Source organism: Crinia signifera, chromosome 2, assembly GCF_055691185.1.
Source record: "Crinia signifera chromosome 2, ASM5569118v1, whole genome shotgun sequence".
Lineage (NCBI taxonomy): Eukaryota > Metazoa > Chordata > Amphibia > Anura > Myobatrachidae > Crinia > Crinia signifera.
The window spans coordinates 243,875,094-243,902,118 of NC_139218.1; the positions used below are offsets into that span (position 1 = coordinate 243,875,094).

At 42.1% G+C, this 27,025-nt stretch overlaps 1 protein-coding gene across 2 annotated transcripts in view; it reads left to right on the top strand.

Annotated features, from left to right (window-relative positions):
• The window catches only part of CAMKK1 (calcium/calmodulin dependent protein kinase kinase 1), a 249,204-nt gene that overhangs the window by 87,429 nt on the left and 134,750 nt on the right, over positions 1-27,025 (top strand). For both annotated transcript variants that reach the window (XM_083174142.1, XM_083174143.1), the window contains exons 4-7: positions 5,517-5,570; positions 17,320-17,371; positions 18,136-18,269; positions 22,126-22,162. In XM_083174142.1, coding sequence (XP_083030268.1) covers positions 5,517-5,570; positions 17,320-17,371; positions 18,136-18,269; positions 22,126-22,162 — 277 coding nt within the window. The remainder of the gene's footprint in view (positions 1-5,516; positions 5,571-17,319; positions 17,372-18,135; positions 18,270-22,125; positions 22,163-27,025) is intronic.

A 27,025-nucleotide genomic window follows, 5' to 3' on the forward strand; every position in this document is an offset into this window, starting at 1 on the left:
CGGGCAAGATTTCATCTGCAAGTAAACTAATCCTATGGAAGATTCCACCTATAATAGGGCCATTTATAGCATCTACAGATCTAATATTCTCAAACAGACGCCTCAATTGCCAGAGCAAATATTAAAATGAATAAAGAGCATTTTTGCCAAGTACTATTAACCCTAGAACACATATACGTAATTTTGGCATGCAGTCATTTCAAGTGTTTCTTTTGGGTATTTTATTACCCATATATGTATTCTAGGGTTAATAATATCAAAACCCTACGGAGTAACTTTCATTGACAAAAACTTTAGTGAGGGGGTATACAAAACTAAAATAGAATCAAGTATCCTCCTTCAAATCTGAAAGGACGGAGTGTGGCCAAGGAGAGAATCCGTAAAAGGTCTTTTAAGGGAATTGCAGTATTCAAACACATCATTATCTGGGGCCTATTACCTGGTACAAACCCCACCTGAGCAGGTTTAATCAAAGATGGTAAAACAAACATTCATAGGGCAGTATTCAATGAGAAAAATTCGCCCTGTTTTATGGCAAATTTGTGCTTTTTTCGCCTTGGACGGAGCATTTTGCTCTCCAAAAGCGAGCAACCCTATTCAATGTGAAATATTCGCCGTCTTTCTAAGTGATTTTCACCGTCTCTCTCCGTGTAGCAATTCTCCATCTTTTCATGGAGAGCTGGAATGTGAACTTTTAAACTAAAAGGTTTTTTCTTTTTAATTTTGGTGTAAAAAAATCAGGATTTTTTTTCTGTGAAGGGGCATGTTATTTTTTTTCATGTGCTTATAGCACATGAATATATATTTAATTTAAAAAAAAAATTTAAATTTTTTTTTTTACACAGAGCAGCCAGCAGGGGGCCGGAGCTCTCGCGCCGCTCATTAGATATTCATATATTCACTGCATCCGATCATTACATATGCACGATCGGGTGCAGTGAATACTGGGTCCCCCGCTGGCTATAGGGGGGGCAGCTTGTGCTGCCTGGGTCCTGGGGAGCCCACCTCCCCTCCACATATGTTCTGGGGCAGCCAGGGAGACTTTAATCTCCCTGGCTGCCACCGTCCCACGGCTCCCTGCCAGCTCCCTGCCGCGGACGCTCGTCCGCTGCAGGGGTTATGACTCGCCGCGAGTGGCAGGGAGTCTTAACCACATTGAATAGAGGGAGCAGGAGTGGCAGCGAGCCCTCCGGAACAGGGCGAGTGCATGGCAAGAGAAAAAATCTCTCGCCATGCACGGCAAATTTTTTTCATTGAATACTGCCCTTAGTAAGTAATTTAGCATATTCTTTAACATTAGTATTTAGTATATTCTTTAACATTAGTATTTAGTAATGCAATAGGGCAATAGCTTTATACATACAGTAAGTGGGTGTTTTGCCTGGTTTGGGAATAGCGACTATATGGGCATCTTTCAGAAAACCTTCAGCGATTTTGTAACACATCCGAGGCCCATGGGACACCTCTTTGCCAAGCAGGACAACTGTGTGTGCATAGTGGAAAACATCGCTGGAGGTGTCCGCTCTGAATCTTACATCAGGCTGTAAACCAGGAAAGTTCCTGACCCTCTCCCTCTGACACCATGAACCCCGAATTATTGAGGACCCAACAACAACAATAGAAGGACTGCATAACATCAGATCACCCATAGAAAGGAAGTATTTTTCTTTTATCTTCACTTTTGATCACGTGCTGTTCAAACAACGAAGGCGTTAAGCCAGGTTAATTACCCCCCCCTTCTTTTATATCAGTTAACAAAGTCTAAAAGGTTAGACTTTACAGGTATGCCTGCAAGCAGCCCCCCCCTTTGGAGCGCATGAGAAGTACTCCACCTCACGAAAATCACAGATTGTTCTTATGCTTCTTATAAAAATTGTATATTATTGATGGATGTAATATTTGCCATAAACCACTAATAAAGGCATTAGGAACAAAATTATCTTATAAAAGTATACCTAACCTTGAATTGCTTTTGGCATATGATAATATGGGCCACATAACTCTGACTGGGGTGGTAGCAGCTAACCTCCCATTAGATATACTAAAGTGAATGTAAACCCCATGGTATACCCCATCTCTATTCACTTGTATACAAGTAAGTACACCTGCTGTGCTCCCAGCACAGAAAGATTAACAAATATATAACATACAGTATAATATATAACTTAGAACAGAGTTCAATAAAACATTGGTATAATAACAAATCTGTATACTGGATAAAAGAACAAGATCAGATTAGCAGGTCAATGTCAATGAAAATTAGGGGACACCAATCAAACAGAAGGAAATCTTGTAAGCTCAGTAGTTACATTGGTTATGGATCATAGCATAGACATGAATTAGGTCAACATGCAGGAAAGTTGACATAAATGGATGTCGACACGGAGAAGGGTGATGGTCAAAAGGTCGACATGGAGTTTTTCACTTTTTTTGTCCCGAATGTCGACACAGTCCACATGGACACTGAAATGTATGAAAATGCATCCCTTCGCATGGCTCGATGCACTTCGGGCACGGTGCCTCGCTACACTTGGCACACTATTTTATTCTTCCACCATGCCCTAGTGGATGGTTGGCCATGAAATACCACCTGTCAGCACATGTCGGCTCAAAATAAAGTTAATAACCCTATGTTGACTTTGTGACTGTGGACCTTCCCCATGTCGACCTAATGACCATGTTGACCTTCTGTCATGTCAACCTAATGCTTGTAGACCTAGTGACCGTATCCTGTTACATTTCAGTACTAGATGCATACAGATAAAACCTTAGTAAACAACAAAAGGTCTGGTGTTCCCTGTGGAGGCAGAAACCGCCCCCAGACCCTTATGACTATGACCCCAGTCCTGCTGAAGTCAATGATCAGGTGAAGGGCTTACTTAAAAGCCTGTAATGTTCCATTTAGAAAGAATTTTCATGCCTTCTTCTAGATTAGAAATTGAGATAGGGGAGCCTTCATGACAAACTAGCAATTTAGTATAAAATCCCCATCCGTTAAGAATATTGACCCTCCAGATGGCATTGTAGCTTGAGGAAGTTCTCCAAAAAGCTGTAGAAATCCCAAGAATCAGGTGATGGTCTAGAAGATTTCAGCGATAATTCTTTAATTTGAAAGTAGTGTACGCGCATGAGGGAGTCTGTGAATATGATCAATAAATAAATCAAAGGATAAAACTGAAAATATCGTTTCAGGAACTCCCTGAAGTTTTAAATGTTTTTGGCACAACTGGTCGTCTAGATCAGCAATTCTATCCCTCAGTACCATAAACTCTATCAGTTTAGAGCCTCATGAGACACTATCAGGTCATGGGCAGAGCTTACTAAATTCCTCCATGTTGGTCTAAATGATCAGTATGCCCTCCAAGGTCATCTATTGATTGATGGCAAATCTGAATTGGGAATGAAGTCACCTGCAACCTCATTTTTAAATTGAATTAGTAGATATGTAATGGTGCCAACAGTCAGAGCATCAAGATCAATAATCTGGTGAAAACATTCATTTGTATATACTAAAATTTGGGCTGAGTAGGACATGCCCAAGCCAGTAAATGCTCTTCTGGGGTGTCATTTGCCAGATTTTGTGCCCCAATGACTAGTATTCACACAGGTTAAGATAATGGAAACTGTCGAGACACTGTTTATCACCAGATGACTGGAGGAGGCAGGTGGATCAGAGATGATCCATACTACAGTAAGAGTGGGTACACTAATTTTACCAGACACATTTTAGAGTTTAACACTTGATTGCCAAGTGAATTTGTCGAATTAGGTGTGAAAATTGGCAAGCAAACTTTTATTCATCATAATGACCTGTAATGTTTACCTTTTTTATATAGGAAATATCTATTTTTACACAACATTTTTTATTTTAATTTATGTAACGAATGTGAGCGATGCTACAATTTTTAGCAGATATGTTGGCACTGTTTTTCAGGAATGACTCATGAATTTAATGTATTTTAAAAAATGACATAAGTTGATTGACTGGTAGTTTCTCTCCCCACTTTATCAGAGATAGAGGGGGATATTCAATCACCGGCGACCATCTCCCGATGGTGTAGATGTCCGTCGGGCCCTATTCAATGCGGTCTCCCTTGACAGCATTAAGCAGGGGATCTTACAGAAGGAGCCTGACTTCACAAGCAGTCGGGCTCGTTCTGCCAGGAAGTGCCGAGCTCCCGGCCGCAGCTCGGTGATTCCCGGCCACTTCTTGCAGCCACGCCCCTTTCTCACCCCACAGCGGGTGGGACATTGAATCCCACCTGCGATTTCTCAGTCGAGCTGACCGAGAACGGGACAGGGTTTACGGCTGTCAAGCCAGCTTGACAGCCGTAACCCCACATTGAATACCCCCCAAAGGCTTAGTACATGTGCTGTCTATATAGACATTTTTAAACACCACTTCTTGTTTCACACTGCTGAGTGTCTTCTATCTGCATAAAATATGTCTCACTGCATAAAAGGCGCCCATAGTCATTGATATAATAGACTTTTATGTATAACTAGTTAAAAGCCAGTCAAAATGACGGCTTCTGCAATGTATTATCACTTTGAGCTTTCCAAAGGAGTAATTTGGTCTGTCCATGGCCTCGATTGGTCAGTGGCTTACGTCCTCTCAGAGGGGAGGAGTAGTTAGCCTTTTATATTTTTATATAAATATGTGTGTGAGGGGTTTAATACTTACTGTCCTCCGGTACTTCTGCTGTCACAGCCTCTTGTGGTTCTTCAACTGGATTGAACTCTGAAAACAATAAGATGTGTTAATATATTGTACAGTCACTAACACTATTCTTACGGGCAACTCATATTTATTCTGTGCTTATGTTATCCATTAAGTAATCACTTTAGGTAATCTATAGTACATAAGAGACATGATGTGATATTTTACCCTCATAGTATATGTGAGTCCCACCGTTGGCTTCATTGCCTCTGTCCATGTGACCTACTGTACAAAAAAGATAAGATTTTTATTTGTCTACTCATTTGTAATGACAGCCTTAATTTGTGTCCTTGAAGTACAATTTCCCTGTTCTTTCTGTATGCAATAAATATTGCAGATACTGTAATACCTGTAGAAGACAACGTCTGTAACATTGAGCATTTATTTGTTATGCTCGATTTGACTGAGTATAGTATGTTGTCTATTATGTACTTGGTATCCTGCTACCTGCTGCGGTATACAGGGGTCGGTTTCTCTATTTGGACAAACAATTTATTTTTGCTTGGAATTAGTTTTTTCTCAAATAATTATACTGACCACTTACCCTCAGATGGTTGAATTGCTGCTCCTTTGCTGCCAATAATCACACAACAAAAATATGATAAATGTCTTTAAAAGACTCGCCATTTTTGAATGGTGTCAGCTGCAAGTAATTTCACATATACATATTGTGGCATTGATATATTCGTAGTGGCCAAAATCCACGCTACTGCATCCGACATAGTCATTGCGTCCGCATCACGCCCATTGTTCGGAATGTATTGTTCTCCAGTAACAATTGTCTTTCTATTTATAGGGCTCGTATGGTGTTGTGAAACTGGCTTACAATCAAAGTGATGACAAGTATTATGTAAGTTACATCTCATCTATGACCATATTTTTTTCATCCTTATTCTGTCTGAGTTTAATACTTGTAGATGTTTAATACCAGGAAATGCTAAATCCAGCTCATTATTTCAGACCTGTATGAGGACTGAAAGTGTTTGAACTAAAGTGTCTAACATGGGCACTAATTTATTTTTAATGCCAGCACAGAATATAGTAGTATCTGTAGCAGTGTCCTACAGTACATGGTTCAATAATCTCATACCCAGCCTCCTAGTATGTAATTGTACATCAGGATGCCATGCTCTGTAATATACTAATTTATCCGCATTAGGTGATCCACATATGCGCAAATAACCTATTTTCCATATTACATAACATTATTGGGTACTCTTTACTTAGTTGGGCGCCCGTCGCGGTCATCGCGGGTACATTTATGTCTGGCCGCGACGCGACCGACGCGATGCCCGCGATTTCCCATTGAAACCCATGTTAAACATGGAAATCGTGTCGGTCGCGTCGCGGCCGGCCATAAATGTACCCGCGATGCCCACGACGCGATGCTCCCGATTTACCATAGGAATCAATTTTACTGTTAAATGGCTCAATGGACCCGATTTGGCCATAGGAATCAATGTTAAATGGGCCACAGAGCCCATTAACCCTTAAATGTCCCCCCAAATTTTTAACGCCACCCCACGATCCACGCCAACCCGAAGCGTGGCGAGCGCAGCGAGCCCGCGAGGGGCGGCGGTACGCGTCCTCCGACCTTTTCATGCCCTACTATCCACTAGGGCGTGGAGTGAGAATATAATAGTGTGGCGAGCGCAGCGAGCCACCGAGCCCGAAGCGTGGCGAGCGCACGCGGATACCTTCACAGTTATACGCGTCCCCTCGCGGGCTTCACAGGTGTCCGTGGCGACGCCGACACCTGTGAAGCCCGCGAGGGGACGCGTCTACCTGTGAAGGTATCCGCGTCCCCTCGCGGGGCTCGCTGCGCTCGCCACGCTTCGGGCTCGGTGGCTCGCTGCGCTCGCCACACTATTCTATTCTCACTCCACGCCCTAGTGGATAGTAGGGCATGAAAAGGTCGGAGGACGCGTACCGCCGCCCCTCGCGGGCTCGCTGCGCTCGCCACGCTTCGGGTTGGCGTGGATCGTGGGGTGGCGTTAAAAATTGGGGGGGACATTTAAGGGTTAATTGGGCCTATTTGGGCTCTGTGGCCCATTTAACATTGATTCCTATGGCCAAATCGGGTCCATTGAGGCATTTAACAGTAAAATCGCGGTCAATCAGCCTTTTTAACATTGTTCCCTATGGGAAAATCGCGGTCATCGCGGGCATCGCGGCCATCCCGATATGCCCGCGATGACCGCGATTTTTACCCCCGACGCCCGCGATTTCAATCGCTGGCGCCCTTCTAGGTAAAGAGTACCCATTATTGTAGCGTCTACTATATATATGTTTTCTTGTGTGTGTCACAGTAGTGTATCCCCATTTTGTATTACATGTCATGCATTATAAGAATTATTCCTAGTATTTTTTTTATTGCTACATTTGTATTCTTGTATCGGTGGTAGTGACCCCTGTGCATAATACCAGCCTCCTGTGGCCAACATGGAAACGGCAGCCAGAAACTTCTACTGTCACCTCTAGTGTCATGAACATACATATGGAGCACCTCAGATCCTTGGCCGGGGATCGCCAGCATGCCTGCGCTGGCGATAGCCGGCGCAGAGGCTATCCATTTGACTGGGACGCGCGTGCGTCTCACACGCACACGCGTCCCAGTTTCAGGGCGGCACCGCGGCGGCATCCTGCCAGTCTCCTCTTCAGGAAGGGGGGCGGGGCAGCGGAGCCAGCTCTGTAGCCACGGGGTGCGCGCCTGCCGCTGGCGATAATCGCCAGCCCCTGCAAAGATGGAGCCTGCTCCATCTGTATACCACATTCCGTAGCAGCACAATATAGCACTCCACTATTTATATCATTCTATCATGACTAAGGGGCGACTGTGATGGAAAACCAGCCTGGGAAATTAACTGAAACTTGCACTAGTCCTATGTTAGGTGTACATCTGTATACAAGTATTGCATATCAAAGTAAGCAGCATCTCCCAGTTACATTGCATTGTGACTAAGACCCGCTATCAAAGTCTCAAGGGGTCTCACACCGTGTGGTGTATTGAGGCTTGATGTATGAGAACACATTTGTAAATATAACCTTTAATGAAAAATATTCTACATAGAAAATTGTAGTAACCCTCACTGCATTTGTAAAAGATGATTTATCTAAAATCCCTCAAACATCTAGCCTTCTTTCTGCTGATGTCCCAACTGAACCCAACAATGAATGATTTGTGATTCAAAATGACATGGGGGAAGGTCTTCATGTTAAAACTCCCAGATTTGTCCATCCTGACAGCATGGACAATCTCTAGGGTTCTGTGACTGAATACAGTTTGGCCTAGAGCCTTGATGGCTAACCTTGACACTCCAGCTGTTGTTGAACTTCACATCCCAGCATGCTCTGCTTCAGTTTTACTATTTGACCATGCTTAATCTGATGCAGAGCATGCTGGGATGTTTAGTTCAACAACAGCTGGAGTGTCAAGGTTAGCCATCAAGGGCCTAGAGCATGGGTCTTCAACCTGTGGCCCTCCAGATGTTGTGAAACTACATGTTCCAACATGCATTGCCACATTTTCTCCTATAAGAGCATGCCAAAACTGTCAGGGGATGCTGGGACATGTAGTTCCACAACATCTGGAGGGCCACAGGTTGAAGACCTGTGGCCTAGAGCATAACCCTAACCAAATGAATGCTAGCTCTTCATCCTAGTCTCTAAAGCTGGGAATGCACTAGAACCATGTGTGACCCAGTGACAATGCAACGCAATTGAACGATACATCATTCCGCCATACACACTATCTTATATAATAGCCCAGAACTGTCAATCTGTTAGTGTGTGTAACGCTGGGCGGAGTCATAGTCAACTCCGCGCTCCCACCCAGCGTTATACAGCACACACACCCAGCATGACAGTTCTGGGCTATAGCGACTGTAGCCACCTGTTAGCACACTGACCCCCTCCCTGCTCCCCTGAACTCCCGGCACGCAGCAGGCAGCAGCACACACCGTTCCCCGCTGTCATCCCCGGCCCCCATCTCTCACACTGATCCGGGGACATGCTCCACCCAGGGGCGGAACTACTAGCGCTGCAGCTGACTTCACCGTTTTTGCCGCGGGAACTTTTCTCGCACTGGATATCTCAGTTAATGGCTGACAACCCCGGGGAACAGCCACCCGACTCTGCACAGTGACAAGAATAGCAGCTCGGAGCCCCCTCCCCCAACGTGTGCCGCAATTACCGTGTTACCAGTCTCATTGCTCTCTGTGCGGCCAGAGGGGGGGGGGGATGAGAATCTGTCTGCCACAACTATAGACATGAGGCCCCGTTCTGCCTATCTTGTGTTTGTATCCCAATACTGTGGCCACACACGCTGCTGCTGATCCTAGACACAGCACACCCGCACCTTACCCGCTGCTGCTGACTGCCAGAGGGGAGATCTACCCTTCAGTTTGCAGAGCAGTAAGTGTCTACAAATATAATGATTAAAGTTCACGTTCACAAGTTATTTTTATTAGGAGTTATTACTTTGTATCTCTTCCGTGCAGTAGCTAACAAATAGGTGAAGGGGCATTATGTGTATGGCATAATTTGCAATGCCCATTACATGTGTGTCATAATGTGTCATGGACATTATGGTGTGTCAATGTCATAAATTGTACAAGGCACTACAGTGTGTGGCATCATGTGTAATGTCCTTTCACTTTAAAGTACACTCAACAAAAAACATGCAATTTTTTTAGATGTGTGAATTTTTGTGTGTGTGTGGGGGGGGGGGGGGGGGCGCAACCATATTCTTACTCCTTTGTTTTGTGGAGTGCATTATATAATGGTGGGATTAAAGGGCAAGTTTATGTAACTATCAGGCGTAACTATCATGCAGACAGAGACCATCCCCTCTTTTGACTTCAAATCTCCATGTTTGTGAGAAACCACTATGCATGACCACTGCCAGCTGTTTGATTGCATGCCAGTTTGTGATCTGTTACCTGAGCACACATGGGGGACTCAAGACACCTGTAAGGAGGCTATTGCATTGGTGGCCTCCCACAAGAACAACCTACTTTGGGGCTGATTCTGGTTGACCGTAAACTGTGATTATTAGCGTGCTTTATGCTAATTCGATGATAAACTATAGCTGGGGCATTTCTCTGTGCACATAGCATTTTCATATTGATTTGAAGTATATGTAGCTTCATTCCTGTCAGATCTGATAACATTTACTTCATGGTAAACTTATGTTTTTTTTTTTACATTGTTATCATCTTTGATACAGTTGTGCAGCTTTGTTAATTTATCACATGTATCAGTGATTGGATCTTGTGTACAAACCTGTAAAAATGGATTGCTAAAGTGAACCACAAATTTAAATGTGGTATCCAAATGGCTGACAGACTATGAACCATCAATAGGTCACCATGATGGTGGACATGGTCAAAAGGTTGATTTGGCAATGGTTGACACATGAAAATATCGATATGAGGTTTTCTAAAAAATTTTGAGACCCTTTCATTCTCTACCATCAGTGTGGACTCCTATTGGCAACGGTAAAGCGCTCCAAGCACAATAGTAGTTGAGCGAGGATCCTGGCTCAACGCATGGCGAGCAAAGCGGTACACTAATTGTGGGCTCACATGTTTAGGTTTCGGCATTGACACCATAAAAAGTGAAAACTCATTTCAGCCTTTCCAACATGTTGACCTTTTCCGTATCAACCTTTTGCTTATTGACCTATTAGGGTCAACCTTCTATGCCACACCCCTCAGAATGTTGCTTTTTATCCCACACTGTCTGAAAGGCTTGGTCTGAAGAATCATTTTCTGGAGAGATGGAAAGTTGAAGTAATGTCTAATCATTTTTTCAAAAAGTGCATTTTATAGTGAGAAATCCTAAAAAAATAGACCTAACCTTTCATGGTTTTGTGCTTTGCAATCATAGCTAAATAATTGTTTCTTGAAAGCTTGATTTACTGTTCAGTAAGGTACATAAAGCACAAGCAGGGGAAAGAGAAGGACGCGACCTCTCCTATGCATTCTAATGACTTTACAATGGAATGTCTCTAGCTGAAATGGCAACATAATGAAAATGAGTCATTTCATCCCTGATTGTTGCTCCCTACATAAAAGCACATTTTTAATTAGTTCATGTTCTATATTCTTTTTGCAGAAATGTTTTTATTCATGCTCCCATGTTATTCATGCTCCATTTTACAAGCCATTATATAATTCAATAATACACAGTATATAAACAGCAGACAGGAAGCGGACTAGAAAACTACGGTTCCCAATTTATTTAACCTGCTTAAAAGAAAATAGGAGAGTAGAAGCAATGAGGAGCAGCAGAGAAATGGGCGTGCAGGGTCAAGATGCATATAAAATTGCCAAGAAAGATGTAAGTTGGTTGTACGAGGGGTTAAGGGGAAGACAATCCTGTATTTCATACCTTTAGGTCTATAGGCGTAACTACCATGCAGACAGAGACCATCCCCTCTTTTCAATAATCTATTTAATTGGTTTTATATAGCAAAGTAAAGAAAATAATAGAAAAAAGGGGACATAAATTAAAGAAGGAAGAGAACAAGGGAATGGAAAACCTAAAATCTGAATCATTGCACACAGATACATAAAATTACGTAGACACAGCGTTGCGACAAATACATTTGGCTATACTGTACATAACAATTGTAAAGTAGAATTAGAAGAAAAGCAGGTTAGCATTGACATTACATCTGAGAAATATAATCCTATTAGAATTATGGTCTTTGTGTCCAATAGTCATGCCACGGAAACCACCGAATCAGAGGATTAGAAGCTGAGGAGGGTATAGGGGATATCTGCTGTTTCATATTCGTAGTGAGAGTGGACATTAAGTTCTTTTTTTTTTTTTATTATGTTTTTTTTTTTGAAGAGAAAAGACATATCACATACTATAATTATCAACCGTAAGTAAATCGTTCCATATGAAAGAAAAACAGTGTATGTGGTTCTTGCGATGTGAATTTCCTTATTTAATTTTTAGTGCACCCCTGCCCGTGGATCGCATCACATGCCATTTGCAATGCGATTTTTCATTGTATAAGCACCCATGCGATGAGATGTGATGGTACTTAATTTTAAAAGCACCGATGCACACCCCCACTATCCACGTCACCCAGAAGCGTGGCGAGTGGACACGGTTCCGCGTCCTCCCGACCTTTTCATACCCCCACTATCCACGTCGGCGTGGAGTTTATTTTATACAGTGTGGCGTGGAATACATGTAAAGTAATCCGCATCCCCTCACAGGGCTCGCCACGCTTCGGGGTGACGTGGGTAGTTGGGGTGTGCATGGGTGCTAAAAATTAACTAAGGAAAATCCCATAGCATCGCAAAATTGCATGCGATGCGATTTCACTATGCAGAATATATTACCACCGAAGAAACGGAGGTGGATTTGGGCGCTAACTCCAGTCTTTTGCTGTACATGTGATCCCCTCCATGGTGCATTGGAAATTGATACAATTTATTGTGTATACATTAGCGCAATCTTCCTATTCTCCTTTTGGGTAATATACACTATGCAGAATAGCCCACTAAGCAAATAGCTTAGTGGGCGCCCTGCAAATACACAAGTACCAAATGTTTAAATTGATTGTAAATTTTTGTTTTGTTATTTAAAAATGGTCTACATTGATGTTAATGTTCTTATTTTAAAGTGGCTCGCCATTGGATCTGCTACTAGGGCTGTTGAGCCTGACTAGACATTGGACCTGAAAGGGTTAATGCACTTACTCCACTCCAGCAATTGTCTAAAACTCAAAGGGATCTGTATTAGGTCCAGTAAAGACCAATTACTCATTGTTACGGAACAGATTCAGTTATCGATGTTCTCACCGCTGGGAAGTGTTAAGTGTTGGTTAATTTCTTATTTTTTCCAACTAAATTATTAGGAGTTTGATCCAGTTAGCCATCACACAACTCACCCACAAGTAAGTTTGGCTATATGCATATGTGTGCACACATTGAGTGTTAGGGGTGCACAGGCACACCCTAATGCTGTGCACACCCTTAAAAACACCTCCTTGCTGCTAGCAATACAAGCAATGCCTTCTGCCAAAGACTGTAATCCACTAATAAAAGGGCCCAACCATTAATGATGTGTGTTCTGCATTGTTACTTGTACTAGACCATTTTCATATCACTACATACCTGCATTATCCATATATGTTTCTGATTTTATTTGCATGTACCATTAAACAAAGTAATTCTAACATTAAAACTGATATAGGCAGGAGATTATGGTGTGGCCGAGAGACGACCGTGCCAATGGATGATGGTAGACACAACCAATAGGTGGTGTTAGACACACCCCTTTGACGGTGCACCCCCTAATAAAATGTGCTGCGCACGCCTATTGCTATATGCTGCACTCAAGGCTTTTCTTTGCAGCCCTGTAAGGCTGTGTACTAACCCATGGGTTTGTCAGGTGAAATCTGATCACGTTACGTTGTCTTTTCTATGTCGTTGTAATGCCAACTAACCCCCCTCACAGCTAAGAAACATGACCATTTAGTAGCAATTTGCTTTAATTTTATATCTTCACACAAGAAAACATTAGATCTGCTCACCCGACCGCTATATTTGATTGGCAGGAGGGCGACATTTGGTATAGTTTCTGTATGAAAAAATAAACCAAGTACCCATGTTCTTCCATGTTTCATATGTTCCAGATTGCTAATCCTCTAATAGAGTAATAATGGGGCTGATTTAGATTTGATCACTCAGGTCCGAATTCGGCCCGTCCCCAATGGCGGGTATTTGCACATGCGCAAACCACCAGAATGAAAGCAATTGGTGCGTTTCACACCCGCCGGGGCGGTCGCTCATTGATGGATGGGTGGGGGGGATGCAGGGGACTGACCAACATTTTATGGAGGTGCACACAAAAATGTTGGTTGTGCCTGTAGGAGCGCAGGGCGTACCTCTGTGAACGCAGGCGTGCCCATGCCTGCTTGTGGTGGGCGACTGATGTTGCATGGGAATTTGGGAATTGTACATTAGAAAGGCAGTAGAAACATCATTTTATGGTGCGAACCGCATGCAAGCGGATGTGCCAGCAAACGCATCTGCTCCCATGTTATTGAGGAGATTTGTTGTGTTTACCTGCTCGCTATATATGCACCCTCGCGAGCTGGTCTGAATCTGCCCCAAGGTGTCATTTGAATGCACAGTTTGGAATCTTACATTAGAGGGTGGGGCCCACTGGGAATTTCTACTGTATACCTGTACTGTATACCTGCAGGCCAATCTGACCATGAGTGGACTTCATTTACAACTCGCACAATTGAGAAGCACTGTGCACTATCCGCTTCTCATCTCATTCATTTTGATTTGCTCTGGCATGCCTGGAGGGGTTTGTAGAAACATATGGTGACAGTTGTGTAGAAGCACAACTTTGGTGGAGATTCTGATCTACGGTGACAGGAGGTTGTACTGTACAATTCCGTAAACTCCGGTTTCTAGTTTGCGAAGGTGTCTATATATACCTGAAGATAGATATGTCTCTAGAAATGTGCAATAGAGCAAAAAAACAAGCATTTGCATAATGGCCTTCATTCAGATCTAATCGCAGTACAAATTTGTTTGTAAAATGGGCAAAACCATGTGCACTGCTGGTGGGGCAGATGTAACATGAGTTAGATTTGTGTGAGTTATTTTGTTTCTGTGCTGGGTAAATACTGGCTGCTTTATTTTTACACTGTTTTTATTTCAGTTTCAACACACCCCACCCAAATTGAACTCTCTCTATACATGTTACATCTGCCCCACCTGCAATGCACATGGTTTTGCCCATTTTACAAACAAATTTGGGTACTTGTACTTGTTTCCTAGCACGGCACCCACGATTTTGATCTTACAGCATCTTATACATCTCATCGCATACAATATAGTGGCATGCGATTCAATTTTTAATTGTACAAGCACCCAGATGGGTGCTTACAATGTTAAATGCACCCCCATTGTGAACGCCACCCCCACTATCAACGCCTTTACATAACCCCACTATCCACATCGGCGTAGAGTTGACTTTAGATAGTGTGGCGAGCCACAGAGCCCGAAGCATGGTTGCGAGCGCAGTGAGCCCCGCGAGGGGACGCGGATGACTTAACATGTATTCCGCGGCGTGGAGTTGACTTTAGATAGTGTGGCGAGCGCAGGGTTGTACAATTAAAAATTGCATCGCGTGGCATGCGATGCTGTGCGATATTTAATTGTACAATCCGGCTCATTTACCCGATTATCGCATTGCATACCCTATGTAACGGTATGCGATGGGCGCTGTGCTAGGAAACAAGTAAATTTGTACTGCGATCAGATCTGAATAAGGGCCAATGTGTGTGCATTATAAGTGTGGTGGTGTCGGGTGAACGAAGTTCCCAATCATAATTCTGATTAGATGCAGGGTCTAGATTCTTGCAACAACTGATATAGAGCATCTCCTTATATTTATAAATGCAGCTAAGCCCACACAATTTACTGAGCATTTATATAAAAAATAACTAAAGCCAATTTAGAAACTTCCAATTTAATTCTAAAAACCTCTCTGTGAAACAGAAGTAATATAAACAATATTAAATTAAGCTGTCAGTGTAAATTTGCTTTAAGTGACTGAGCAGGCAAACAATAAATCTGTATTCTATTACATTTTTAAATAAAGGATTTTGACATGTAGGAGAGATAAATGAAGACAAATACAGATTCTAAAGCTATTTTGTAAGTTGCCATAAAAATTACATTTGCTGGTTTTGCCTTGCCTTTGTAGGTATACACCTTATCCTGTATAGGTATTCCTCAGGTCATATACCATGGGATCAGGGACCACCTGATTGTATGAGTCCCAGCAATATGTGCAGTATGCACATCTGAGGAAGCCGCTGACTACATACAAAGGCGGAAAAAAGCATATTGTAAACCTCACCGCATACCGCACATATTGCTGGGACTCATTCAATCAGGTGGTCCCTGATCCCATGGTATATGAACTGAGGAATACCTATGCAGGATATGGAGTATACCTACAAAGGAGGACTATAATCTACCTGTCCTAATATCCAGGAAAGTGCCTGCCAAATATATGGTCACTGGGAAAGACAACATTGTGATGCGGGACTGGTAATTGCTGCCTCAAGTATTAACTGTATAAAGATCCTTTCCATAGCCATTGAACCATTTCATAGGCCTCATATCCTCAAATGCAAAATCGCAGCTATGGAATGTTATGTTTGTCTTGTAATGTCTTTATAAAATTATATTTAGAATTGCACTTTAAATATTGTGATATTATATAATTATTTTTATGTAAAATTTATATATTTATAAAAAAAAAATTTTTTTAAATATTAAAAGTTGTAATTATTAGGTTCAGCACAGCTGCGCTTCTTAAAGCAGTAGTAGCTTTTGTTATTATTGCCACCCCTATTGAATATGGGAGATCTTGCTTTTGAATGTGAAGATGATTGGGGATATGATGCTTTTAATTTTTTCGTGTTATACGGATGGTGCCATAAAAATGTAAAATATCCATTAAGGTGTAATGCTCCATTATAAGATGAATGTATTGTACACCCTAGATGTGTATTATTAATTAATTTATTAGTGATGTTCAAATAAAGGATTTATTTAATCCCTTAACATGGGGACTAGTTACCAATGTACCGTACTCATGCGAAGTATGGGTGAAACACAAATATAAAGGTATCTTTAACAAACCAGATATGACCTGAGATTAAACAAAAGGCACCTGCATTTTCACAGGATAAGGTGGGTACACACACATAAAGGTATCTCTATAAATTCAAGGGATGGGATAAGGCATTCCCTACTCACGCTGAGAATTTTTTTTATGAAATACGTAAAGGTTTCTTTGTCCCCCGATATAGATGCTCCATTAGATTTGGTAAAAGAATATTATGAATTCCATATAATTAACATATTACTGAGGAGTAATGTTTTAGAGTCAAGCTCTCCAATTCAAATTCCAGAATGTTCCTCTGAAAAAAAGGTCCTTTTTGGCTATTCCACAAACAATGCATGTTCTCAGTAAGTAACTCCACTTGACCAACACATTTGAGCTATCTGTCACTGCCGTCAGAGCAGATCGCACAACGTGTTCGAAAGTGGAGTTACTTACTGAGGACATCTATTGTGTGGAGAATAGCCAACAAGAACTTATTATTCCATAATACGGAAAAATTCTCTTTGGATATTTGCATGCCATAATTATTTATCTATCGGATGGGACCCAAATCTAAACACAGTATGCATTTATGTTTTGCATACATCTTATACCTGTATCCCATATTCTTCATAATTTTGTGTATGAAACAAAGTTTGTACGTTGACCTATCCGGAAGCAAAGGTGTCATTTTATCGGTGGTGCTCACAATTTCTTATTGCACGTGTCATTTTGGAAAAGGGAGACTCAAAATGTATGTAGACCCTTGAAATGCAATTATAAGAATGACTGGCTAATACTTATTTATTACTGAAACAGTTTGCCGCCCCAACTGGGGGAACCCTGTGCTTGCTAATGTGTTGGTTTTACATTTTGTATTTAGTAACTTAGGATATACTGCTGCGGCAATTCATAAAATTTTTATTTTTTTTCAGGCTATGAAAGTTCTTTCGAAAAAGAGATTATTGAAGCAATATGGTTTTCCACGTATGTATATTAATGGCTTTTAAATTAGATACATATTTGGTTTAAACCATACAATCACTGTACACATTAATATATAAAACTACACAAATCTGAGTTATGAATCTAAACTTCAGTAGTGATCCACCATTAAACCCTGTCGTGTTATACAGTACAGTATGTATTACTAATGCTATGATCAATAAACATTAAAGGTCCTAATTTTGAAGGAGTGCACCTGATTTTAGGCACTTCCTGTGTGACGGTTGCATGTGAATATGGCGTTATCTTCCACACTTATAATAGGATACTCAGCCTAGTTTTAAGCCTAATTCCAAAGAGTTAGTTAGTCCTAGACACAGGGTTGCTGAGAGACGAGTGAGAGTTAGTCAGTCCTAGACACAGGGTTGCTGAGAGACGAGTGGACACTAATCACCTGGGCTCAAGCTTGTTGAAAGGGCACACGGTACAGGGAGGGGGAAATTGGTTCCCATCTTGGAGGTGCATATTTGGAGGGGGTCCTTTTTTTTTTTTTAACTGTTGTCGCCAAGCCCCCAGGATTTGGCCGTGTCTCCTTCATTACCCAAACATGTCATTGCGCTTACAGTATTTTATTTGGGATATATATATATGTGTCTCATGTACAGGTATAATGTTTGTAAACTTTATAGTTTACTATAAATGCATCTGAAAGTACATTTGATATTTTTTATGTATTCACATCTTTGCTGAAATTATATGGTTTGGTTGGGTTTTTTTGTAATGTTTTTTTTTCTTTCTTTCTACAGGTCGTCCTCCCCCTAGGGGATCGAAAACCGCATCCGGTGAACAGGCCAAGCCAATGGCCCCACTGGACAGGGTTTACCAAGAAATAGCCATTTTAAAAAAGTTGGACCATATTAATATTGTTAGATTAGTCGAGGTAGGTCTAAGTAAATCATAAGTTTAAACATTCCCTAAATATAAAAATTTTTTTTATTAAATGTGACTTCCTACCTTAATGTGAATTTATCCTGATGGCCGTTGAATGCCATTGTAAAATCTTTTCTATGGAGAGAGTTAAGTAGTTACAGTTCCATTGCCTGCATGAGCATTTTAGGTCAATTCAATCTACATTGTACCTAGTGGCCTTTATTTATGCATGAACTCCCTCTCTATTCAGAGCTGGATTTAAGGCTTCTGGAGACCTGCGGCCCTTAAGACAGGTGGCCTCTTTGGCCTAAAATAAAATGAAAAGCATAGTTTTATGGACAATGAAAGAGGTGTGTGTGTGTATATGTACATATGCATACGCATTTAATACTGTGCGAAAGTTTTAGGCTGGGTACACACGGAACGATTTCAGAACGATTTGAAGCCCAATGTGGGTGTTCCCGATCAATTGGCATAATCAATCATTCAAATCGTTCGGTGCATTCACGATGCGCGTACCTGTGAATCATTAACGATGGTCTATGATCTTTCCTGCATGCAGGAAGATCATAGACAAATCTTTTGTCAAGTGTATCAAATTGTTCCGTGTATACACACGATGAACGATTTGATACACTCGTGAACGATGTCTGAACGCTTCCGTGTATCCGTGTGTACGGACCTTTAGCCAGGTGTGAAAAAATGCTACAAAGTAAGAATGCTTTCATAAATTTTGACAAATCCTGCATCCTACCACATAGGGGTCTGGCCCCCGCCACTGTCAGTGTGTCCATGCCACTCAAGTGGGTTGACAAGTTTAAATATCTGGGCGTCTGGGTCACTAGCGATCCCTCCTCTTACATAAGCCTCAACATCCAACCCCAAATAGACTACCTCAAATCACGCATAACGGTATGGGGGAAACTTCCTTTGACGGTCACGGGTAGAATCAATCTTATCAAGAAGAATGCTTTAAAAAATAGAAGTGTTTATAGATTAGTTTTTAATATAAATACATATGCAAATAATGATCATTATCACCTGTTTGCTATAATTGGTTAATCATACACCTGACGATAATCCTACAAATTCCCAGACTTTGTACAAGAAAAGGGTGCACCAAATATTAATTTGACTTAAGATATCTCTTCTGTTCATTCACTTTGCATGTCGGTAATTCTAAAAGTAAACTATTCACACACACCTGCCTAAATCTTTTGCACAGTACTGTATAGGAATTATCACGCACATACATAGGTGTAGGGAGGGTGGTTCCATTGTAGAAGGCACTATGCTGCCACTGCTTACCCACAGCGTAGCTCATTTGTAGATTGGACCAGCCAGTACTGGGCTTTTTCCAGATGCGGCAGGTCTAGGCATGCACCTACAGTCGGCAACACAGTAGCATGCCGTCATAGGTCATGTTACCGCACATCGTCCCCGTCTGCACTGAGGCAGGCTGCAGTGAAAGGTAATGATGCTGAAGAAGGTGATGGAGGCTGGGGCTGAGTAAGGTGTTGAGGGAATGAGGACAGTGTTAATGGGCTGAGGAAGGTGATGAGGTGCGGAGGGCATGGGACCAAGTTTCAACACACTGCCCTGGTCTAGACTCTTTATACAGTAGGAAGGCACTCAGGGGTCTGGATTTCTGGAGCTACTGGAGGCTGGTCTTCTGTGATCAGCACTGCAATGATCTTAAATTCCCCTTATCTGGGTACAAATTAGACAATATGTCACCCAACATATCATACACATTGTCTGGTGTGTACCTGTTATTGTGTGCTTCGGTCTGCCAACATTGGGATCATAACAGCTAACGTTCTTCACATCAGATGTTTCTACGGGGTAGCCAGTTGCATACTCCTAGATAGGGCCACTGAACATTATATCACATGGAATGTATTTTATATAGTACTGTGTGTACAGACTATCACAACACAGCAAATATAATACTACTTTTCACATTGAAATGATTAAATGTTTCAAAACTGTTTCTAGCATTATTAGCAGTTCATGTTGCAGTTCAATGCTCCACAAAGAATCACCATGTCTCATAACAGATCCAAGCGAAATTGGTACTTCACTGACTGTTTGACTTTGCCGTGAGCAACGCTGGCATTTTAATGGATATTTTGAGGATCGCTCACAGCAACGTTGGCACTCAAACGGTTAATATATATTTTTAGATGTGAGAGACCTTTCTCATCACCCGCTGAAGCTTTATAAGACTACAAACAATATTTTCACCCTTTATGAAGCTTTGTTTCCTATTTACACTGACAAAAGGATATTTTACCATCCTGAGACTATGGTGTACCATATTTGAACTGCTTAAGGGGAGTACGCAAATGGGCTTATAGTACTATTAGGCTATCCAGTTACAGTCCATTTTTACCATGCTGTAAATGACCCAATATCGGACAATAAATCATGGGTCCTGGATAAGTTCCCGGATGTCTGATCTATTGGCTGAAAAAACAGATCTTTTGGGGTTGCTTAGCAAGTATTTGGTAAAGAGGAATCCCTGGTAAGTACTCACTTATGGTATTGATTGGAGGTGTTGTCCCTTGAGTGTGCCTAATTATTTGACAAGGCTCCGTAAGTAACTAATACTACTTTCAGACCGCAAATGCCGTGTCGCACACGGGATTAGGACACGGGTCCCATCCCCAGAGCAACACGGCATATGCGGTCTGAAAGTTCCGACACGGCATATTGCCGAGTCGGTGACGTCACATGGGGCGGAGCTGGGCGGCGGTGTGTCATCGGGGCCTTGGGAGGAGGCAGTACTTGGAGCTGACAGTGCTGCCTCCTCCATACTGTGAACGGGACATGGGTCGCTCGACCCAGGCACCCGTTCACACTGCACTTGACACGGGTCATAGCCGTGTTCAACCCTGGTCAATACCAGGGTTGAACACCCGTGTTGCTCGACCCGTGGTGGCCTTTTCAGACCGCACCTTGACCCGTGTTGGGGCCGCAAGAACACGGCAATAACCCGGGTCTAGAGTGCGGTCTGAAAGCGGTATAACCAACTCCTCCTTCTACCCCGCTTGCCCAGCATACTTGCATTCAGGATGCTGGCTGTCAGGATTCTGGTGTCTGCATAGTAATTCAGTGTTCTTTCGGCAGTAGTTCTTCTGGCACCAGAATGCAGTCACAGGTTATTATTGCAATTTTAGCCCGATTGCCATGATCAGGCTATCCAATTATAGCCTGTTGGTTTTTTTCATGCTGAAAACGTACTATTTTTCAAACGATAACCGATTTGGGATAAGCTCCTGATCCTATGTGTTTATAGCAGTTCTGTGGGTGGGGGCACTTGAAGCATAATTCCCCAATAACATCAAAATGGTCAAAAGGCCAACACGACAAATCGTTCGGCCTGAAACAGGTCCACTTGATTTTTTCATTAAGAAAAGGCGGATTTTCATATTAAACTATTCACGTTGGCATACTGTACAGTACAAAGTTATTATAATGCCGGAAGCATGGTGAGCAAATGCGGTACACTTATTCGATTTCCATGTTGACATATATTTGTGTTGACCTTTTGCCCATGTCGACCAATAGTGGTCAACCTAATTACTGTCAACACATGGGAAAGTGTAGGTCAGTTAATGTTTTTTTTTCAAGTGAATAATTTATTTAAAGCTTTTTTTTTTAATATTAAATGTTTTATTGGTTATGGAAAAATGAACATATTAATATACATACAGATATAAACTTGATACACACAGAATCCGAAAACAAAGTACAAGTACACAAAAATCAATGTCTGCATGTAGGACATATTTAGGACAAACTTTATCTTATAAACAATTATTTAAAGCTTTTAATCTGATACATTTTATTTTATATTGTAGGTCCTGGATGATCCAGCAGAAGATAATCTTTATATGGGTAATAGAGTTTCTTTTTCTGTGCATCATACAGTATTTAAGAATGTACTGTATTGTATATGTAGAAATATGCTAAATTAGTGTATGGACTAAAGTAGAAACCACTTTCATGTGCTATTTACATATAGAATAGAGCACATTTAACAAGTAAAGTGTAAAGCCCTGTACACACACTTAAGGTGCCTACACACTGTACAATTTTTTTGACCAATTTGGTTGAAAGACATTTCCATTGAACCCAGTGTCCTGGACGAAAGATGTTGACAAAAGATATTGTCAACAAACAAACGATGAATGATGATGCGCATACCCGCCAGTTGTTCATCAAGATTGTTCGTCAACTGTGCATGCAGCTCAATTTGAATATCTTTCAAAAAGAGCCTATAAACTGTAGCTAGATCTTTCTTTCTTCTTTCGTCTGTCGTCAATATTTTTCGTCAACATCTTTAGTCCAGGACACTGGGTTCAATGGAAATGGAAATGTCTTTCAACCAAATTGGTCAAAAAATTGTACATTGTGTATGCACCCTTAGATTTGCTTTAGATTAGATTTGATGTTCGATTCAATTTTCTATTAGATCTGGCATTAGATCATCCCATGCGATTTGGCATTAGATCTGTACTTTTGCTTTCGATTTCACAATGTAGGCACAATGTACTCATTCGCTTTACTGGATCAAATTTGAGATTTCCTTGGCTGCACAGTAGATTTTTCTATTAGATTTTGAGAAAACGGGAGCGCGCATCAAATCGAAAGTGTCCTAAAAAAACATTCTATAAGCAAAATCGAATCGAAAACAGAGAAAAATCTAAGCATGTGTACACAGCTTTATACTAGCCTATTTATTGCCATTCCGTTTCATGTGCTCCATCTTTTACAACCAATTAAATTTTTGCTCTCTGGGCACAAAGGCAGCCAGGTAGACATCGCCTCCTGAGATGCCGGCTGCAATGTTTGGGTGCTTAATATACATTTAGAATGTATGGGATATCTCATGCAGTCAGTAGAAAGGAATGGTTATCCCATTCTCATGATACCTAGTGAAATTTTAGTATCCTTATAGCTGACCGATGTCTAGGTCAACAATGACAAAACTTGTGCATGATGACCATTTCTTGTCCTCCTAGACATTGTCTGTGAGCTATTCCACACCCAGAATGTTGTAGGTCTACTAGCATGCAGGAGAGACCTCCAATCACACTGGAAAGGTTTTCTATTCTTTTGGAGTCTTTGGAGACTCGCACCTTCCAATATTTTAAAGGCAGGTGAGGTGGTTGTGCATCAAACACTCCTATCTAGTCATGCCGGAATTGTACCCTGCATTCCCCCTTCCCTCTGTCAGCACGATTTGGATGCTGCCTGCATGCAGTGGAATACATTGACCACTGCTATAGGAACATTTTAACCAGTGGGAAGGAGGGACATTGCCCTTATATGCAGGACCATTCCAGCAAAATATGGACAATTAAAGGGTATTATTGTTTTAAAAATGTGATAATTGCTTAGGAAATTAGATATTGTTGCTAATTACCTAATAAGTTTGCTGAGACTGTGTAGCTAGTGATAGGTTGTTCTGAAGAATACCTTGCTCTTTAACTTCTTGCTTAACATACAGTAGTGGTGAAAGAAAATCTTCCTGTTTCAGGACCACGCACCCTGCATTACAACCAACCGTTAGTCTAAGTGCCTGCTTGCTAGAGAAGAGGCTTATGGGCCCCATACATCAGCAATTAATTGTGACAATCCTCCGTTCTGGAGATGATTGCCACAATTAATCTTTAATGTGTGGGCTCCCCCTTTTGGCAATCCCAATCAAAAATGAATAGGGATCGCCAATCGATTGCTGAATCAGATTTTTACACATGTTTAAAAATCTGGTTTTATTGGAGTTTCATTTTTGTGTGTGTGCGCATTCTAACAGGAAAAATCTGCCAATCACTGAAACAAATCTGTAATGTGTGGGCAAGTTAAATTAAAGAAACCATTTATCTGGGGGTGGGGGGGGGGGGGGGGGAATCACTGGATCTGAGAAGCAATTAATTGTGATTGCTGATGTATGGGGGCCATATATTTTGAAGGGTTGCCTCTTCTCTAATGCAAATTTCTCATCTGTATACAGGAGCAATACTATTTCCTTATGTAATGGGTTTAGGCAGCAGCCTAGCAAAGCTTGGCATGGGACCAGCTGAAAATAAAGCTTACAGTGCACACATTTCTTTCAATTCAGTGTCCATTTACCAATATATATGCTTTCTTGGGTACTTGTTTCCTAGCACGGCGCCCATCGGATGCCATCGCATACCACTAATTAAGCTATGCGATGGGACCCAATTTTCGGGTCTTAAGAGCCGCACTGTACAATTTTAATATTGCGTCACATCGCATGCCATTACAATGGCATGTGATTTGTAATTGTACAGGCACCCTGATGGTTGATTACTATGTTAAATGCACCTCCATTGTTAACGCCACCCCCACTATCAGCGCCAACCCGAAGCGTGGCGAGCGGCGGCGGTACGCATCCTCCGACCTTTTCATACCACCACTATCCACATCGGCGTGGAGTTGATTTTATATAGTGTGGCGAGCCCCGCGAGGGGACTCGGAATACATGTGAAGTAATCCACGGGGCTCGCTGCGCTCGCCATGCTTCAGGCTCGGTATAAACTATATAAAATCAGATATAGAAAGACAATATGTTATCCCTGGTTCTGCGCTTCTTAAGGCTGCCACCAAAGTTATAAATGAGGAGAATTCTTAACTCCTAATTACAGAAATAGACAAACAAGGTATATAACTCTCAACGGCACCAAAAGGTGGTTGAAGTATTTGCAAACATAAAGGTGATAAAGAAGGTGATAAATGATGCAACAATACTTCCTTTCATTAGACACGGGGTTCCATTAGATCCTCAAATTCAATCGGGATACCCCCAATGGGTAGAGTGATTCAATGTATGTGGAAACAAAAAGGCTTATAATGGTGAAGCCAGTTTTTAATTACATACACAAAAAACACATGATACAATACTGTACAATATTAAAAACAATGGATTCCGGGAGACAGGATACAACAAGGAGCTAATTACCAGCTGTAGTATCAGAACTGGTGGTTAGTCAGTTCACAAGCTCTGAATGAATCAAATAGTCACCAGTCCAAACGCCCGGGTGGTCGGTCTGGGAGAGGTTGATCCAGGGTAAAATAGAGTCCTTCAGTCCGTCTAACCCGGAAGTCCTGATGCCACAAATAATGCCAACGCGTTGTAAGACAGTGGCAGGGAAAGTCATAGACGGCAGGTACTTTTCCCCTAGAATCCTGTCTTATGGCATATAGACTGCAGGCTATTTCAATCTGTGTGGTAAGCTCCGGCTTACAAAGGGTGTTCTGTCCTGGGCTGGTAATCAGGAGAACACCTGATTCTTTAAAAAGGAGTCAGCCCTCTCCTTAGGGCTCTCTCTCTCTCTCCCTGGGTGTTGGAGGCAGTAAGCTGCTGCTAGAGAGAGACAAGGCTGTAAGTACTGCATTACTTGATCTATATCTGCTGTGTGTGTCCAGTGTCACATAGTGTGGCCCTGGTATAGAGAGGGACGTTTATTCTGTTTAGTTAGAGCTCAGACGAGCAGGTTTTTGTTTTCTGTTTTGCCTGAAGTGTAAAGGCTGTTGTTAGTTTCTTGCTCTGAGTGCTGCAATAAAACTCAGGCAAGCCCTGTTTTGGACCCAAGCCGTGATGTCACTGTCTAAGTCTGTGCCAAATCCTCACCTGTGCCTACCCGTTTGATGCTAAAACCCCACATATGGTGGAGAATGCGAGCAAGCATCTCACTTAAAGAGACATACATCGAACTATAGGACTTTTGCTACAGCAAGCGGGAAGTTGTTGCTAAAGGCAACCAGCCACAAGTGAGTGTCTGGAGTGCACTGATACTTGCATGTCCTGGCTAAAGGCTGCTGTAACACTGCAACAGGAGACTGTTAAAATGGAGGACCTTTTAAAACACTTGGTGCAGGCAAATGAGCTGCAGCGGCAGGCCAACGCACATCAGCAAAAGGTGCATGAGGAGGCCATGCGTGCCCAGGCTGAAACCAATGTTTTACTGCTTGAATCCAACAGACTAGCCTTAAAGGAACAGCAGCAAATTAATCTGCAATTACAAGAGCAAATACAGAATGTGGCTAAGAGTGTGGCGCAGAGTGTGCAAACACCCCAACCCTTGCTTCCAAACACACGGGCTGCAGTACAGAAATCTCTGCAAAAGATGACTCTCACGGATGATGTAGAGGCCTTTCTTGCGGTGTTTGAACGTGTAGCAGAGCGTGAACAGTTACCCGTGGATCAATGGGCAGGTGTGGTAGCACCTTTTCTAACTGGAGAACCACAAAAGGCGTATTTTGATCTGAGTGAGCAGGATGCTAACGACTACGCGAAACTCAAGGGAGAGATCCTTGCTCGCTTAGGCGTAAACATGAGTGTGCGTGCCCGGAAGGTGCATAACTGGACTTTTTCTGAACAGTTACCTGTGCGGTCCCAAATGTATGACCTGGTCCACCTGGTAAGGAAATGGCTACAGCCAGAGGAGTCTACACCAGCGCAGATCGTGGAGAGAGTCGTGCTGGACAAGTATCGTTGTTCCTTACCTCCAAAGGTTCAGCGCTGGGTCGGTCAGGGCGACCCTAATGATGCCGAGGGGCTTGTCAACTTGGTTGAGAGGTACAGAGCTACTGAAAATCTACTCCAAGAAGTGCCTCCTGGACATTCCACCCTCAAGAACAGCAAAGCGGCCGGATCATCTGGTAAGACTGTTCCGTTTACTAGAGGGGTAAATAATGTTGTAAAGGGAGGTGGCCTAGATGGGGAACAAACAG